Raw genomic sequence first — 18,757 nt, forward strand, 5'->3', positions numbered from 1 at the left:
AAATACAAGACCGTAAAAGAATCAGCTCAAAAAAAATAACCATAAAATAACATAAAACAGCCCAAATAAAACAACACAAGTCCATACTACCAAATGAATTCCCAAGCTGAGTGGATGTGGGGTGATGGGTTGAAGTCCCTCCCCATCGGCTGTCTGTCAGTCTCTGGGATCGGCGAAACCATCAGTGTTGATACCTCCGTCACCCAATGAGGTAACTGTGTGTTTTCAAAGTCAAGTCGCTTTTAGCTGATCTGTCTCCTGCTAACACAGGATGTGCGTTCTTCCATCCCACAAAGGTCCAGGTCCGTGGCAGGATTCAGGTTGTATTCCTTCGGCGGGCCAGTGACCCCCCGTCCGTAGTCAGTTGTCCACCTTGACGGGGCCTGGATCGGAGGGTCGGCTGGGCACGATGTCCTCCGCCTCTCCCCGCGAGATCTTCTCCCACTGGCGTAGGTTCTCCCTGCAAACACAGAGCAGCTCCATCAGACTGACACTCTGCATGAGGGGGGTTTAAAACCAGGGCTGATTTAGTTTCTCATCACTGAAAGAAGAGCAAATATTATCCTGTCAATAACAGGACAAAAGTATTTATGACATTTGATTCAAACAAAAAACCTGTGAACTATAATGTAAGATGTGTTTTTTTTTACCTTTTGATCTGATGAAACTATTATCAAATGTATATTTGTCACTAATCCACTGCTGTCATACTTCAGTTTCCTTGAATGAAAAAGAAAAGTACTCCTGTAGCCACCGGTGGGGCAGTTAGCACACAGCATCATAACACTCTGCTGCCACAAGGGAGCATCTGGTGTGGCCCTGATGCTGTGAGGGACGGACAGACGGAAACTTTGCAACTATATCGATGATGTTGAGCCAGAAAGATCAAAATATCTGAAGCAATTTATTTTAAATACCAATAAATGACAACAATCAGCAACACAAAGGCAGAATTAAACCATTGTATTAAACAAATAAATGTATGCTGTGATCCACAGCCGCCAGGCAGCAGCACTGTGACTCATTAGTCGTCTGTGTGTGTGTGTGTGTGTGTGTGTGTGTGTGTGTGTGTGTGTGTGTGTGTGTGTGTGTGTGTGTGTGTGTGTGTGTGTGTGTGTGTGTGTGTGTGTGTGTGTGTGTGTGTGTGTGTGCAGAGGTCCCATCACCTCTTGTTGTCATGAAGGTAACCTCTCCCCCCTGTGCTATAATCAAGCCTGGCATTCGAGTGCAAAGTCTGCTGCCCTTTGCTGCCATTCCATTCAATTAGCCGGCCTGATGCCGTTCACACGTCCGATCCCACAACAAGCAGCCGGACTCCACAGGGTCTGGGCCGGCCGGACATCCAGAGCCTGCTGCTGACGTTCGGCCGGGGCTCAAACATTACACCGCTTACTTTGTTTGCATTCCACACAGATCAAGGTCGCATTGTTTTAAAAACCAGCGGGAAAATGTGCAACATGATTCTGTTCAGCAGCCAGAAGAAGAACATACAAATACATTCTTACACTTTGATTGGCTCTGACGTCACACACACACACCCACTGACACACGTCACACACACACACACACACACACACACACACACACACACACACACACACACACACACACACTGACACACGTCACACACACACACACACACACACACTGACAGTGTGTGTGTGTGTGTGTGTGTGTTAGTCGTTAGTTAGTTCAGTCCACTATCAGAGCAGCAGCATGTGTGTCCTGTGTGTATTTTCAGAGGAACGCTGAGAATGTGCCTGTACACACACTCCTCATCACCTCTAATCTTATTTGTCTGGCCGACGGCTGCCGGTCAGACGAGGCCGACACACACTTGTCGCAGACTGTAGTCAGTACACTTATGGAGCACAGCGGGCGTGAAGTCAGCACGACATTACTGAGCGTGAACTTTTCGTTTCACGTTCTTGAAACACACATCCAAGAGGAGCTCCTGTCACCTTGTGGTGACTTCCCCGCGTGCTTCGGCTTTGAATACTTACTTGCAGGCTTTTAGAAGAGTGGTGGATGAGGGGAAAAGCTCTGCTAGTGTTGTGTAACATGGAATTGCAACAGCATTGTAGAATCCCACCTTAAAAAAGACAAAAGAAAAGACAAACTAATAATGTAAGAGCGAAGGAGCTGTCAATCAACAGTGTGAACACGCCCACACGGAGCTGAGAGGAGGTAACGCAGGTAACATGAGAGAAAACACACCTGTGTGTGTCTGCAGGGGCTTTACAGTAAATCTCTTCTAATGGGATTATTTCTGTTTTATTTGTATTACTTTTAAAAACACTACGACATGCACAGTATTTGTTGAAATGTGACACAGTTCAAACAGTTTAACATTCATTATTTATCAATATGCAAAGTTCATTAAACTACATTTAGCCGTAGCACATAGTGGTTAGTTAGTGCTAAAACACATCACTCTTCTCCCCCTGGAGTTTATAGTCTCTTCTTCTTATTTTCTTCTTCTCAAAACTTTTTCCAGGAGCACTAACTTCCCTTTTGTGATTATTCCAGACAAATGAGGACAAGTGTTGGTCGTACTTGGCCTTGGGGAACCTCATCCTTCTTGTCTCGGTCCATCATGGGGATCGGCTGCATCCCGATCTTCTTCATCTCGTCTCCCTGCGAAGGAACAAAGTGAAGAGAGAACTCATCTTTCTGCACACTGTGGCAAACCTTCAGACCACTACACGACACTAATCTGAGTCTTACGAATCGTAGGACAGCTCTGAGTAGCAGCATTTACAAGTACTAATAGAGGTGTGATTGTTACACTGGAGGCACGATCATGACACTGAAACCATTTCAGCTCCGGCAGCGAGCCACTGTACCTCAGCCCAGAACTCAGCATAGATGTCGTTGGCTGTGAGTCGTGTGATTTGCCATTTCTTGGTAACAGAACACAGGTCACATGCTGTCATCATCAGACCAATCACACGGTCCCTGGAGGGGAGCAAAGCCTCGTTATAGCAGCGTGGAGAAACTCAATGTGCTGTTCGTGTGCACCAGGTCCACATTTCTCTGTACGATGCTATGAGACCCGCTATGTTCCTGACCTGACCTGTGTGAGTGGTTGTTCAAGTCCAGCGCGCGCGAGGTCAGCAGCTCCGACAGCTGCTGGTGGTTGTTGAAGTACAGGGCGAGGTCCGTGGCGATGATGGCCTTCCGGATGATCTCCAACACCTGCTCGTACTCGCTGGAATTCAGGTTGGAGAAAATATTGTGCCCTTCCAGCTATGAGAAACAAAGAGATCAATAAAAAAGCAAAAGCTCCACTTATGAGGCGTTCGGCTCAGCTAGACTGCAACAGGTTGTAATCTCAGGTTCATCTCAGGTTCACGGCCTGCCAGCAGATCCTGGATGTTACACAAGAGGGCAGTCAGAACTAAATCATATGATCCTTTCAAGGGACCTGCAATGTGAGGCTGTGTGTGTGTGTGTGTGTGTGTGTGTGTGTGTGTGTGTGTGTGTGTGAGCATTCATTTTCTAGAAATTTCATGGATGCATGTGTGCAAATTAGATCTGAAGACTATTTATTTCTCCCACTTCACACTGATGAAGTTTGCGGTGCTACTGCACAGTGACTGTACAGTGTGTGATGTTCCCACCCGCCTTCCGTGTGCAGGTCTCTAAGCCAAAGACATGCTGATATGGTTAAATAACCAAAAGGCCCAAACATGTTTTGTAAAGCACACGGTCTCATACTTAATAGATGCTAAATAATGAAGGTTCTGCATAGTGGAGCTCTACCTGTAGGATGGAGACGGTCTGAGAGAAGTGGTGTTGCTCCATGGTGGAGGTGGAGTACAGAGCAGCCAGCGGATGGTCAAACTTCTGCAGGTACGTGTTGCTGTACCCCCGATGGTCCAGATCATGGCACAGGCAGGCTATCAACAGACCCTTCTTCTGTAAAGTGAAACCAGAAAGAACCTCAGCTGCTGATTTTGTTTTTAATCTCATCGTTTTCGTCCAGAACCGAAAAGGGGCGAACCTCGAGCTCTGTGAACATCCCAGAGGTTTTCTGCAGGATGGCGTACATACAGTGTGCCACCGTCACTGCGTGCTTCCAGTTGTGGTAGGGCACACGCCGATAGTTCTTCCGTACAGACATGGTGAACCGACACAGCTTCTCCAGCTCAAAGCTACACGTGGAAAGAGAAGATGGTTAACGATGAATCGTCCAAAGCTTCGCTGACCCCGGCCCAGTGACACCTCACCTGGTCTTTCCACAGGAGTTATGAACCATGTAGATAAAGACAGCAGGCCAGATCTCCTCAAAGGGACTAATGTCAAAGTGGAACCTGGAGGAGGGAGGAAGAGATGAGAGGACAGGCTTAAATTAGCATGTGCAGCACACAGGGGGCCAGATGACGGGGCTTCTGAGGTTTGGTGTGTTACAGTGACAGACTTTGGCCCCTCTGACTGAGCTTCAGTCAGCGCCCCCCTCACAGACACGTGGCTGTAGATCTGCTTTGAATCTGCACCTAAAGGACACTCACATTTCAATCTCTTTATAAATGGGTGCTGGGAGGTTGAGCTGGGAAAGGGTCTTCCATTCTTCAGATGTGCAGATGCTGTGATAGGATAGTTTTTCCATTGTCACTCTGTAGATGCATTCAGAGTGCCGGATCCTGTGGTACATCTGCAGAGACACGCAGGGAAATCACAGAACAGACAGAAACTGAGCACTCCAGTGCAAAAAATACAATGAGAGTAACTTCTGTTGAACGCTTCAAGTGTAAATACTGGAACATCCAAAAGGGTCAGACAGAGTTAAGTTATCCTGTAGCATATTTTATCTGTATATTTAGTTTTTATCGCAGACAGTCAGGTAACATGTGCAGGCCTCACACCTTCCACCATAAATCAGGAGCTGGACCGAAGTGGGTTTCCTGGAGACTTGAGGCATAAATTACAGCTAAACATAAATCCTGTCAGTGGACGGATGCAGACTGCTTGTCTTAAAATATTAACACGCCTCATCAATTTTAAAAACCAACTTTGTGACGCTGCTCCTGCGTACGTTTGTCGCACGACATGATGGTGAGTCAGGCCCCACGGAGAGGAGAGGCTCTGACCGACAGACCACACAGCTCAGGCTTCCATGTCAGGGGTAATCATTACTGCCAAAAAAGCTGCTTTTATTCCTATTTTTGGGGCAACACACACTTTAAATAGAAGCTGCTGGCACTATTTTTGTCAGACTTGGAGGAAAAATGAAATGACTGCTCTGACGTGTAGGGAAACCCACAGCCTGGTAACAAGCCTTCCAGCTATGTGTGAATTTAGGGCGATGATGAGACCACTACGTCAAAGGTGCAGTTATCTGAAAATAACCCAATCAGGATCCAGTATGCATGACCATGAAGTATTAATATAATCTTTACATAATCTACCTGCACTGCAAAAGATAGCGTGCAGGCTTGTGCAGACAGATATAAAAGGAATAGATCATGTTTTTACCACTGGAGAACATCACTTAGTCATTTAAATATTTTAAGCCAAAGTGGGTTTACTCACATTTGCACAGTGTAAGGCCAGAGCACAAAAGACAGCAAACATCTTAAAGTTGTTCTCATCTGTTTTAGTGAAGGCACTTCCGCTTAGCTTGTTCACCATCTGGACCACACCGATGACGCTCCCCCTGCTCACGATGGGCATGCACAGGATGTTCCGCGTGGTGTAGCCGGTTTTCAGGTCCACCTCTCTGTTAAGGAAGACACGCAAGAATATGAGGCATCACTTTGACGTCCATCAGTCTTCATTTAGGGGAGTTTATACTGTGAACGAGTGCAAACACAGCAGCTTTAAAGCAACATTATGCAGGAATTAGTATTTATTTGCAAGTTGGTGCCCCGACAGTGTGTTTATTTTTGTCTTCTTAGCTTCCTCCGTCAGTGTCCTCTGCAGTCTCTCCTCATCTGCCGGGATGTCTGTGCTGAGAACACCGAGCTAGCTTCTTCTTAAACACAGCTGAGGACCCACCTTGGTGGAGTGTGACGTAAAGTGTGTTCAACCCAAGTCACATCGTACGACAACAGGCAGCAGTGTGCCATCAAACTGATTTGGAAACATTGTGGAGCTGCCCAGCAGTTCGACCACACTACAATCTTTCTCTACAATCTGTCTGGGCCATATTTTTACTGACTAAAGACAAATAATCATCAAAGACGTTATTGGCAGCCCGCGAGAAAGCTGCAACACAAATTCTTGCAATACTGAGAAAAATGGACTGTGTTTGTGATTACTGATTTGTTACTGTATAATCTAACGTGTATGTGAAAGACATGAATGTATAAGTAACCAACTGTTTCCTTCATGTTCAAAAATAAAGTGTAAAAAAACAACAAACAAGTTGTTATTTTAAGGTGAGACAGCTGCATAATGTTGCTTTAAGTCTCTTTACTGACTACTGAGTTCTTTTATCCTGCATACAGGAAAACACACACATTTATCTTCAAAAGAGTTCATCAGATAGTTCAGAATTATAAATAAAAAGGTGAAAATGTCTCATTGCAGCGTCTGGTGGAGTTACCGGTTGAACCGTGGGTCTGCATAGGCATCTGGGATATTTAAGACTTCCCCTGTCCGAGCCACTTGGCCCGCTATTCCCTTGTCTATAGAAAACCTACAGAGAAGGAGGAGAGAGAGGACCAGAGTTAGGTTTGACTCCCCATCACAGCCTCTCAGCGCTCACTGACAAAATCAATAATATGAAAATCAATGTGAACATCTGATTTCAAAAATGCAATTTACAGCACAAATAGTGTGACGATGAACTGTTTTTACTCCGAGACAAAAATATCTCGTGTTCCTTTGCACACAGCAAGTCGGAGTAAAAATGGTGCTGAATCATTTTTATTCAAGTTTTTTATTGTTATCTTATTATTTCTGAGCTCTTTGTCACACAGGTTCACTGTGGTGAACGCGGCCTTCTGGGCACTAAAACCTTGGATGTGTTTATAAAGTAAAGTAAATAATTACATTTTAATATTAATTTTAACTGTTCTACTCCTTCAAAATAAAATATGAAACAAATGAAGATCTGTATAAACTGTAAACTAGGAGGTTTATGTATAACAAAGAACAGACACACTATAAAATTACATTAATTAACTATTCAGGTTACTGAGAGAGAAACATGTGAATCTTACAAACCTAATTTCTTTGGTTTTCCTAAAGACAGGTTTGCCTTCTTTCTCTTCCCCGATATCGAACAGGTCAGAGTACAGTTCTTTGTTGTTGTGATCTACCTGGAAGAGTGCGCACCTGTCCGCATTCACCAGGTTTTTTGCATATATCTGCAAAACAGCACCAGAGACAGAAGCTTATTAGCAACACTGAAAAAAAAACACATGAAAACACACACACACACACAAAAAAACATGGGAAATCATGTCTAGCACCTGCAACTTAAAGAAATCAGACACATCACTGCAGGTTTAATCGTTTCTTTTGGATGGAACAGTTAAAGGTGAACACACACACACACACACACACAGAATAACTACAGGTCACTTCAGTGTTTGAACCAGATGACTTGAATGGCCTGAGACGACACAAACAGTCACAGGGCAACAAAATACATACAAACAGAGGTGGGTTTTAGTGAAAAGTCGTGTTTTAGTCATGATTTACACTCATCCAGATCATATTTGATTTCAAAGTAGAAAAAAATATAGTAAAAAACAGCCTGTTGAAGGCTGAGACAAGCGTAAACATGTACTTAGTATGTCTATGTATCTGTCACACTGATACAGAATCATTCTAATAATCATTATAAGTACTATTACTAGTATTACTACATAACTTTAAAGCCATCAGGCGTATTAGCGGTGCCTTAACACACATAACCTAACACACACTCCCAGGATGTGCAGCCTTGAAGACAATGTGAATGAACACATACTTGCAGAAATCACACTCACCATAATATGTTCAAGTAGAGAATCTATTGCCACAATGTTATCAAAGTATGTTCTGTGCGAAAAGAAGAAATGGTGCATTGAGATGTTTGACAAATGGGAAGCTCTGATGAAGTTCACATTCAAGACATGAAAGCTAAAATGCAGTAATTTCTTCTGTTGTGTGAGCAAAGAAAGTTTAATTTAACCTTTGACCTGACACGAGAAAAGAGCCCATATCTTAACTGCGTTACACTTAAACTAAAATACACTTTTAATATGTTTTCATCAGCCGTAATTTGGTGCTAAAGTGTCCCGACAGCAGCTCTTACTTTGACACATCTAGTAGGAAGTCATTGAGCTCAGTCTGTTTGGCGAGGCCTCTGCACACCTAGAAACAAAAGAAAAATAGGTCATGACCTGCTACTCAGACGCGTCACGCTCTTCTCACAGCATCCTGCACGTCCTACAGACAAACCAGCTTGCCGTCTACACTCTTGGCTGTGAGCCAATAGCTGGGGCTGTGAGTTTCAATAACTACAGAGTGTTTTGCAGCGAGCGGTTAACCCAGGAGTGCAGTTCGCTGCAGAGCTGCACAGCTCGCCGGGGCTCAGAGGTCCACTGTGGCCAGAGCTGCAGAGGGACGCTGCTTCTCTGAGGTGTTACGCTATTTGTTCATATAAAAACAGCACTGGGGCGTAATGACGTCTTTGGGGAGCTGTTTGTTGAATCTATGGCTTAGTTGATTGGACTGGGCCCAGTGACAACCCAGTTCCAGTACACAGTGGATTTCCCCATTAAAAACCCCAGTGCAGAACCAGAACAAACAAAGTCATCCAAGATCATAATAAGTGGGACGAGTAGGCTTCACCTTGTTCCTGAACAAAGTGACAAGTGCTTGGAGAGGCGGATCAGCTACCGTGTGCTTTTCTGCTCACCTGCACTTGATGAATGGCAACTGATGCCCAAGCTAAATTAGCTGTTGCAACCTGGAAAACAAAGAGAAACTTAGCTGAACTGCAGAAAATGACAATATATCACAATTAACACCAGCGATCACACATGTTCAAGGTTTTATCACATTTCCTCTTTAGTGTATTTCAACATAATTATCAGATCTACACATTAGTCCCATAATCACAGAGCCTACAGACTGAGAGCCACCCTGGGGACCCAGACCGGGACGTTTGGGTTCACTCTCTCTTTTCCAGCAGCCGTTTTAGGTGAAAAAGCTCTGATAAACACACTGTGCAGCATTAACTACAGACAAGGTGAGCAACTAGCTGGTGAACACGGCGGGACATTTACAATCTAAAGAGCGGAGGGAGAGATCTCTCTCTCTCTCTGGAGTTCGACCAAAGCAGAGCTAAAAGTAGAACTATTGGACACACAATTTGAATAAATGATAATATTTAAATAAAATCAAATAAAATGTGACAAACAATTCCCAGGTCAGTATTACCTGCTGTATTCGGTTTCAAAATAATTATAATATATAATATATTTATTGACAATTATATGTGAATGAGATTTAACCAAAAATGCTAAAATATACCTTAAAGAATAGAAGCTAAATCAGGGAACCATCATGTAACTTTAAACATGCTGTCAGTAGATGGTTTGTTTATGGAGAGTTTTACATTGTAAATAGTAGAAACCCCTTGGAGACACAAGTACAGCGTTTTTCCACAACAAACTGAACCCTACAAATCTAACAGAGATCTTAAACAGACCCAGATTGAGGAGAATACCAGGCTAACTGTAGTTCTGTGAGCCTCCCACTCTTGGTGTGTTTTGTCTGGGTCAGACTGACCTCCTGGTGGCTGAGGTTGAAGGGCTCCTTGCCCCAGTGTCGGTGCAGCTCCAGGATGGCAATGAGGTCCCCGATGGCAGTGAGGATGGGGAGGCACAGGACAGAGTGAACATGGATCCCTGAGTCCTGCCCTGTGCCGTCGGGGAAGCGCTCGTCCTGCAACACACAGGTCAGTGAAGGTCATTATCACCGGACGTGCACGGGGGTTTAACAAAAGAGGTCTGTGCAGCCGGTACACGAGCTGATGTAGGTAACAAAGAGGACAAAGATGAGTTTATGAAAGATACATAGAGGCCACAAAGACATCTGTAATCACACGTCACAGCTGTGCACTGACTCCTGCGATGTGTACGTTTGCTGTGGTTGCAGGAAAAAGCAGCCTCACCCCCATGATGTCCTCTACTAGCAGTGTTTTGCGAGTCTTGGCAACATGAGCGGCAATGGTTGTCCCAAATGCGATGGGGCCGGAGGGGATGAGGCTTGGAGGGCCATCCTTGGCCCCCGTTGGAGTGAACAAACATAGACTCTATCGAAAAGCAGCAAACAAAATGTCAAATACATGCACACGACTGCATTAGTGAGAGAAATGTCCCCAGAAAATGTCCTTGGCACTTACATTGTTGCATTCTCCCAAGAAGTAAAGTGCAAATCCATCAGCTTTTGTTGCTGTTGAAAGAAGAGACACGTGTTCAGATCACAGTGACGTTAGCTGTCAGTGCGTGTCCGTTACACCCTCTGACAGTAAATGGTGAGAGAGGAAAATGTGTGACAAGGAACAAAAGTCAAGTTACAATCTAATAACAATCTATTAACGACGTCCCACATAACAACGAGGGCGCTCTGACCGAGGGCTTTGACTGCCATCCAGTTCATCTCATTCCCAGTCCGCCTTTCCAGTCCCATCTCACACCGATATATGGGTCATGTTATCATGCAATGTGACAACAGAGAGAGTGCTGAACCATCAGCGGATACACAGATGATCAAGAAGTTAATGAGTAGTGAGCTCTGGGTGAAATGATCTGACTCTTTGACAACATGTTAATGTAGGAGGGTTAAAAAGGACCTGCGTTGATTGTGTTTTCACCTTAATCAAATCAGATTGTTTGATCGTATGATTCAACCCTCACTGCTTATCACTCATGTATTTCTTTTTCTTATTGGAGCAGCAGTTCACTCTTGGTTATTCACCACAGTGAATCCCTCTCTTCCTCTCTTACAACAAGTTTTCTGCAAATAGTATTTAGAATATTTGGCCCCGGACTCACAGAGAGATGTTTATACAAACATGATGAAGAATATGTACGTTATCAGAGGATTGTTGTGCTCGATCATGTCTAGTTTTACCTGTTTTGATGATGTTGCACAACTCATAGAGCAGGAGTTTGTTGTCTCCTCCAGTGTCCAGGCGCTGCTCCATGTAGCTGTTGAGTTCGTACACCACACCCTGCATATTTGTGTCCTGGTACTGCTGGACACAAGACACACAGAAATTGCATCTCCACAGCTTCACATAAACACTGTGATTGAATTTCAAACTTCAGCAAGTGCTACAGCAGAAAAACAACAATGAGCATTCTGAGCTGCACGTTACAGCAGCAGCAGCAGCAGCTACTACATCAGGTGGCAAGATCTGTATTTCTTTGAATCAAAGGTGATTATCTTCCTACCATTCACAAAGACAAAGCTATTCATCACATTTCCCTCCACCCTAACCCATACACTCCCCTTAACGGCTGCATTCTAGCCCAGGGATCCCCCCGCAGTCCCGAGAGGAGGCCACCGGAGCCCCACAGCTCTGATTAGAGCCCTGGCAAGCTCTGCTGCTCCGTCTCAGCCTAAAAGTGTGGTTATGTAAGAGGCAGACCTCCTGCCTGGTGCGGGGCCAGAGAGCCGTCTATTTCTGCGCCTGCAGAGAGGGTGAGGACAGGACGGCAGGGAGAGTGGTGCACTAGAAAGCCTCCCCCACGGGACGCCTTCTATCCTCCCACATCCTGTTTGCACAGACGTATGGATGACGCACTGAGAGGTCGAGTGGCCCTCAGATTTTTTTTTTTTTCTGTGTGTGTGAGTGTGTGTAGTCCCTCCAGCTGCAGGGTCCCACTGTAGGTGCTGACACCGGCCAGCTTGGGGCATGAAGGTGTCAAAAAGACAAAAGGTGTGAACATACGGATGTGGAGCTCAGAGGAACCAGTCTTTCCCAATTCTCCTGCCAACTGTCTTCCACACTGAGCGTCTTATTAGGCTCGTTAATGATCTATTTGAGGCAGAGCTCGCTGCGTCTGGCCTTTCCTGGACAACTCTGCAGTAAACATCACACACATCGATACTGAAGCTACATCAACTACAGAGCTTGTTTCATGCAGAGGACAAATAAAACTGTTGTTAAAGAGAATATTTAATAGTTCATCTGCGTCTCATTTAAGTCCACCAGGAGCGACATTTAGTTTAGTTAGTTATTTAGTTCTGTGATGTTCTTGAATCAGTTCAGCCTTCGTGTCTACTCGTAGCTAAGAACTCAGTTAGTCACTAATGTTAACTTGGTAATAAAGCGACAAAATATCAATAATAATATATAATATAATGACATACAGATGTTCTACATAATATTTGGCATAAACCTACCCTGCTGACGTCTTTAGCTGATGTGTCATCTGTGAAGAGAAAAATCACAAAGTTAAACAACATTAAACTTTCATTGAGGATCAGATTTGATATTCAGGTGGTTGAGAGACGAAGAATCAGACAAACAGACTTTTTAGACTGTCAGTGAAAACCGCCCCCTCATTAAATAATATTTCATTAAAAGGTTATTAGATGTTAGACACCGAGGCAGTATAACTATGTACATGTAAAGGCAACAGGATGCATCCACCATCAGCTCTGTCTGCATTAACAAGCTGAGAAGCAACAGTCCACGAGGCCTCGCTGTCTGAAAACTGGGTGGATTCGTGCACCGAAGGGTCACAGAGGCACAACACTGCGAACACCGAATAAGCAAAACCATATGTTGTCCTCACAGCAGCAGTCAGGTGAATGGTAAACGAGCAAATGCCAAAAACACGGAGAACTTAAAGCATAATTTATACAATATGTATAAATTATGGATGGATGTCTCATCTACTTTTGATGCAGGGAGGCATTTACATAAATTATGTTCCTTTTAAAACAGAATTAAGAGAGGTATTAATTCAACTTGACATGTGTAAAGTTTTGTGGCCTCCAGTGAAAATTCCTGATGTGATTCCAGGCTGTGGGACAGACAGTAGAGACGTACGACTATTGTCTTTGGACGCAGACGCTGAAGTATGTGATAATAATGAATGCTTCAGCCAATCGTAACAGTTTCTGGACTTATAGTCTGGGAGTACTACTCGGGATGAAAATAAAACCATTCACACAGCACAAGCGTTTCTTCATTACACATGCGTCAACAGCACACGAGAACAGTAACCCCTCAGATCTCTTTGGTAACTTCATGTGATCAAACCATGCAAAAAGCTGAGCTGATTTTAGAAACATCTACTGAAGTGCTGACTGCAGCCTGTTCCCCTTTTGAAACGACCCTCTTTGTACATGTGAAGAAAGAAATTACAGCCAGCTACATTGTTTGTTGTTTTAAACATTCCTCCGGTATGCTATGAGTTTCCTAACTTAGCCATGAGAGCTATTTTGGAGTGAACCCCTGGCCGGGCATGACGTCAATCGGAGGACAGAAAGCTGCACTTGAAAAATACTTCAAACCCCTTTGAAAAAAGGAAAAATACAACCTTTTTTTATGATGAATTGTTGAGGACCAGAATATTCTGACATGAATTTTTATGAAGGACAAATTTTACAAATGCATAGTAATAAAATAACCTGCTACCAGAGCGACTTTACTCCACTCAAATTTAACACTGTGATAGAGTCACTGACTGAGTTATGTTAAAAAGATAAAACCAGGAAGTTTAAAACTCACTCCTCACTCTGGATTTCTGCTCACTCCAGATGTTTGACAGCAACAACCAACCCGTGCAGATGGAAAGCTGCCAGCTATGAGCAGCATTTGGAGATTTTTTTTTTCCCTCCATGACCTGAACTCTCCCTTTAGAGGAGCGTCCACAGGTGATACTGCAAAAATATAATATGCTGTTCATACAGTTACCCACGATGAAGGAAAGATCTCTGAGCTTTAATAACAGAGCTGCAGAGGACATGATGCTGCCCTAATGTGGCAGCTGCTGTGGTCATCACTATATAAGTTTATCTTTTCACAAAAATCTTTTGTGCAAATGAATAATTTACAACTTTAGTCAGTTAAGTCTTTTATGCTTCACACATAGAGTCCAGGAGAAAGACGATAGTTTTACACTAAAAAAAGAGTAGTAGTGCATTAAACATCACTTTGATTGTGATTCTATATGTGATTCAGCATATCTGCCATAAATCAAGCTGGACAAATATTATTTAAATTTCCTCCCCCCCCATCAGTGACACTCCTTGGAGGAAATGTTCACCAGGACCTGTTTGTGGTGCTGCAGGTCCAGTCACAGTGTGACAAACCATCTTTGCTGGAATCTCATGTGTATCAGCACTGAGGGGGGAGCGCTGCAAAGCCTGAGGGGAGAAAAAGAGGAACAGAAAGCTGCACGGCCGCCTGCGCCTGGGAACCACAGAGATACGAAAGGAAGTGCCCTTTAACTGTTGTGACAAACCTCGCTGGACCACTTCCAGTAGTTTCTTTAAAGTAAGCAGCCTTGCACTGAGCAGGAGCAGGTCCAGCACGGCGCTCACGCTCCTGGTTTAACTAGAAACCAGAGGATACCTTGAATACGTCCATGTGTCTTGCTGAACAAAAGTGGGTGAGAACATGTCTGGACTGTGTCATGTGTGCACCTATGTCATAAAATAGGCTCCAGAATACATAACTGGCCTGTCCCCTTATTGTTTTGCAGCAGTAACATCTTTGTTTTTTCAGGCATGTGTCTGGGGATTAACCCTGCGAATGCAGCGACCCCGGGGGCCGAGAGGGGAGGCATGCATACAGGTGTGTGCGCGTATGTTTTATCACCATATGATGTGGTCAGCCATTAGCGGGCAGACAGGGACCGGTGGCCCCTTGTAACACCATCCCATATTTTCAGCGACCTGCTGTGCTTTTAGTAAACACGGGAGGAGAGCGCCGACAAGCTCTTCAAAAGACACTCAGCACGACTGTCAGTAACTTCACCACTCCAATCAGACTTTCCTGAAGCGGAACAACCTCAGTCACAATGTTTGCCAGGTGTGCAGCTCTGGAACGTCCAGCTTTGAGTTGGCAGGTATCAGTTCATCTGAGCTGTACAGCAGTGCTTTCACCTGACTGTTTATTGGGCATCATTTACATCAGGGGTCACCAACCTTTTAGAAACTGAGAGCTACTTCATGGTACTGAGTCAGACGAAGGGCTACCAGTTTGTCACACTCCTCTGAAATAACAAATGAGCTCAGTTTGCCTTTAGTTATATATTATTATTATTGATTAATGATACTCATCTATGTGAAGACACTGATCACGTTAGTGATTTCTCACAATAATTATCAACAATGACTTAACAAGGTGGGAAACAGATAAAATCAATATTACACATTTAATTTCTATTAATCTCAGCAATTGTTTAAATTTTCAGATGATCACTTCTACAACATTTCATAGACAAATGTTCCATTTTCACTGCCCACTGACAAAGAGCCTTTAAACACATCATCAACTATGTTTGTAAAAGTTATCAATTAAGTAATGTTTAAGAAAAATCAACTTTCGTTTTTTTAAATAACTCTTACCACATTTTAAACTAATGAACAAATCTGCGGCATTTTTAACAAAATTATATCTGTTTACATTTCATGAAGACACTTTTGAATTGAACACAATTAAAAATCAATATTTTTATTTAACGTTGCCATGACACCGCCATGTTGCCCCTGACAACATCTGGTATCTGTTTGAAAATGTGGAGCTCTAAACGAGGCTTCGGCTGCTTGTTGGGATTTTTCCTCCGGCCTGGTGAAAACAGACTGCTGCTTACCCAAAGCTGCCTTCAGCTCACGGGCTGTTTCTGCCCGTAGCTTCCCGGTGGGCAGTTAGCATGCTAGTTAGCATGGCAGTTAGCATGCTAGCTCTGTGACCCGTAGTGAAGTGTCTCTCCACATTGAGCCGCTTTGTCGTCGCCCCGCAAATGAGACACACGCAGTTTTCTTTCACAGTAGTAACAAAGAACTCTTCCTCCCATTCACTGTGAAAATGATGAGCTTTCTTTCTTTTTTCTTTCATGTTTTTTGGGTTAGAAACCGCATTCAGCTCCATCATCTCCGCTGCTCCCGCTAGCTTACTCTGCACGAGCGCCAAAGTCTTGTCATGCGCACAACACTGACCTTTGAACTCGAAGAGGTCAGAGTTCACCTAAAACTATCTAAACTAATTCTTTTATTTTTAAGATATTGTCATTGTCAAATCTATATAAATGCAAGTGTGATTAAAAAAAGAATAGCAACAGAAAAAAATAAAATTTTAGACGCAGCTCACTGGTGAGTTCTATTTTTAGAACAGGCCTGCGGGGGGCGACTCATGTGGTCCTTGGGGGGACCTGGTGCCCGCAGGCACCGTGTTGGTGACCCCTGATTTACATAAAGCGTTAAGAACTCCTTCCATGTACGTTAACAGGAAGAGGCTGCTGGTTACTGTCATTAATCATAAATCCAGTTGTTCCCAAAACCAAGCTCTAGTTCCAAATCCACAATCACAACACGACGATTGTTTCACACCTAACAAGAATATCCCAGCTAATTATTATTTGGATGTATTTAGTAGTAGTAGTTTAAACTCTGGTGTCAGAGTGGAAATAAAGTGTGGATTTCCTATAAAATCATCAAATTACTCATCAGATTCAGCAACACGGAGTCCGGCACATACAGTTTATATGAACACGTGCAAAATATACAGATTAATTTTTCTTGACTGTGGAGAATTGTTAATAAATCTTCTATATCAGTATTTGAACACATAAATCATCTCATCAAATCACTTAATCAGGTTATTTTATGTGTTATTTTTACAGAAAAGTGTAAAAGTAAACTGTTACTAAGTGATACACTGATTTTATAAAAACTACACGGAAAAAAGTGAGAAGCCAAAAAACAAATACGTTAAAAAATGATAATTTGTCCTGTGATCATTGCAGCCGTATGAAACAGTGTTTCTGAGCCTTTATCCATCTACAGAAGCACCAACAAACACAGGCTGCAGTCCACATATGAGCCCAAAGCTCTGTGCTGAACCGTCTGATGAGACATGGTGATAAATCATTTGAAGAAGCACCCAGAACACATCAGCGGCCTGAGGCCTTTTCACCGGGGAAAAACCCCTCAGTCAGCTGGTCTGATGTGAACGATACCTGCTGGGCACGCTATCGACCCGCCGCCACGGATCCACACACGGGACGGTCAGCTCGCCGTGAATCAGCGGTCGGCGTGTGTCTCCACTTTTATCTGTGTGCAGGCGTCTCTTCAAAGAGAGATCTCAAAGAGTTTCAGTCGTTGTACATTAAGATAATAATAATAATAAATATTTTCTGGATTTAAGAAGATATAGAAGAATAGTTTTAAAGAGGGAAAACTTTTTCTTTGGCAAAAACTTTTCCTTGCATCTCAGGCTCCGCTCCCTCCTGGTGGAAAGCCCTGCAGGTGAGGCAGCTCTCTTATCACAGTGGGACGAGTGTGAGCTTCTGCTACACAGGCACATCTTTGTGAGCTCGCAACTGCCATCCCAACACATCTGAGAAACAGCATCAGCTGCTTCACAGCTCGACCCAGCTCTTGCCCTCTGGAGCCGAGGCCAGAAAGACTCACTCACACGTCTCCCACAAAGCTCCTCACTACTGATCAGACCGACTTGTCAGAGACATTCGGCTTCGTGAGTGATGCTCTCGTCACGAATACTGACAGATTTTGTTAAAATTGGTGCTTGAGTGGAAGAGATGGAAAACCTTGATTTATTTATCAACCAAAAATTCAAAATAGGATCTGTGAACTATGAGTGTGTGCCACTTTTCTGTGATTTATATACTTCAAAGTATCTAAGTTGCAGATGTTCAGAGTTTGAGCTGTTGTTTGGATAGAACAAGTGATCTAAAGCTGTGACCTGGGCTTTCTCACATCTTATTGATTAAATGATAAATTGAAAAAACGATGAACAGATTAGGATCAGTAGATCCATCGTCTATACCGCTTATCCTTAAGGGTCGCGGGGGGGCCGGAGCCAATCCCAGCTGACACTGGGTGAGAGGTGGGGTGCACCCTGGACTGGTTTATTGGATTATTTAGAGTCACCAGTTAACCTGCATGTCTTTGGACTGTGGGAGGAAGCCGGAGGAAACCCACACGAGCACGAAGAGAACAAAGTCCACACAGAAAGGTTCAAACCACAAAGCGGCCAGCAGGTTCCTCGCTAACCTCAGTGAAACAGAGCTAACCACCGGAGATGATGAAAGTAACTGTTAACGTCAGATATAATCTAGTTTTGACAGATAATTCTCAGAGAATATGAGCAACTCCTCAGGACATACACGATGAAAACACACTACATGTAAAAACTGTTCGTCCACAGACTTCGTCCACAACTCTGCTTGTATCAGCAGAAATTTCAGAACTAAAACGCCTCACACAGTCTGACTAACAGACACATCTGTTACACACACGGACACTGTGTGTGTGTGTGTGTGTGTGTGTGTGTGTGTGGGTGTGTGTGTGTGTGTGTGTGTGTGCAGAACGGCACAGATGAGTAACGAGGGGCCTCTGGATGGGAGCAGCAGAGGGTTTCAGATTTATTAATTACTCCATGACAGCGTGTGGTGTGAAGTAAACATTGCCGGTAGGACAGCGGTCAAGAGAGGTGTGATAGTCATGTGACATCAGTGGGGTTTCTGGGAAATCGTGTTCTGCTCGCTGTGTTCTCAAGGCGGCTGCCGTAAGATCGATTCGCTCTGTAACCCTCTGTTATGACACA

General features: G+C 43.8%; 1 protein-coding gene across 3 annotated transcripts in view; it reads right to left on the minus strand.

The window, feature by feature from the left end:
* Nucleotides 1-303: 303 nt before the first annotated feature.
* Nucleotides 304-18,757, minus strand: part of pde10a (phosphodiesterase 10A) — a 31,563-nt gene continuing 13,109 nt past the window's right edge. For 2 of the 3 annotated variants that reach the window (XM_070840754.1, XM_070840756.1), the window contains exons 3-22: nt 12,358-12,386; nt 11,080-11,203; nt 10,349-10,398; nt 10,118-10,258; nt 9,733-9,888; nt 8,858-8,908; nt 8,252-8,310; nt 7,944-7,995; nt 7,174-7,316; nt 6,551-6,643; nt 5,536-5,722; nt 4,515-4,657; nt 4,233-4,316; nt 4,007-4,157; nt 3,766-3,921; nt 3,077-3,249; nt 2,847-2,958; nt 2,557-2,637; nt 2,004-2,092; nt 304-460 (exon numbers count right to left, since the gene is read on the minus strand). In XM_070840754.1, the coding sequence (XP_070696855.1) occupies nt 361-460; nt 2,004-2,092; nt 2,557-2,637; nt 2,847-2,958; nt 3,077-3,249; nt 3,766-3,921; nt 4,007-4,157; nt 4,233-4,316; nt 4,515-4,657; nt 5,536-5,722; nt 6,551-6,643; nt 7,174-7,316; nt 7,944-7,995; nt 8,252-8,310; nt 8,858-8,908; nt 9,733-9,888; nt 10,118-10,258; nt 10,349-10,398; nt 11,080-11,203; nt 12,358-12,386 (2,174 nt within the window). In that variant the 3' untranslated portion in view covers nt 304-360. The remainder of the gene's footprint in view (nt 461-2,003; nt 2,093-2,556; nt 2,638-2,846; nt 2,959-3,076; nt 3,250-3,765; nt 3,922-4,006; nt 4,158-4,232; nt 4,317-4,514; nt 4,658-5,535; nt 5,723-6,550; nt 6,644-7,173; nt 7,317-7,943; nt 7,996-8,251; nt 8,311-8,857; nt 8,909-9,732; nt 9,889-10,117; nt 10,259-10,348; nt 10,399-11,079; nt 11,204-12,357; nt 12,387-18,757) is intronic. The other variant, XM_070840755.1, reaches the window with a different exon arrangement.

This window comes from Pempheris klunzingeri, chromosome 12 (assembly GCF_042242105.1).
Source record: "Pempheris klunzingeri isolate RE-2024b chromosome 12, fPemKlu1.hap1, whole genome shotgun sequence".
NCBI classification, from domain to species: domain Eukaryota; kingdom Metazoa; phylum Chordata; class Actinopteri; order Acropomatiformes; family Pempheridae; genus Pempheris; species Pempheris klunzingeri.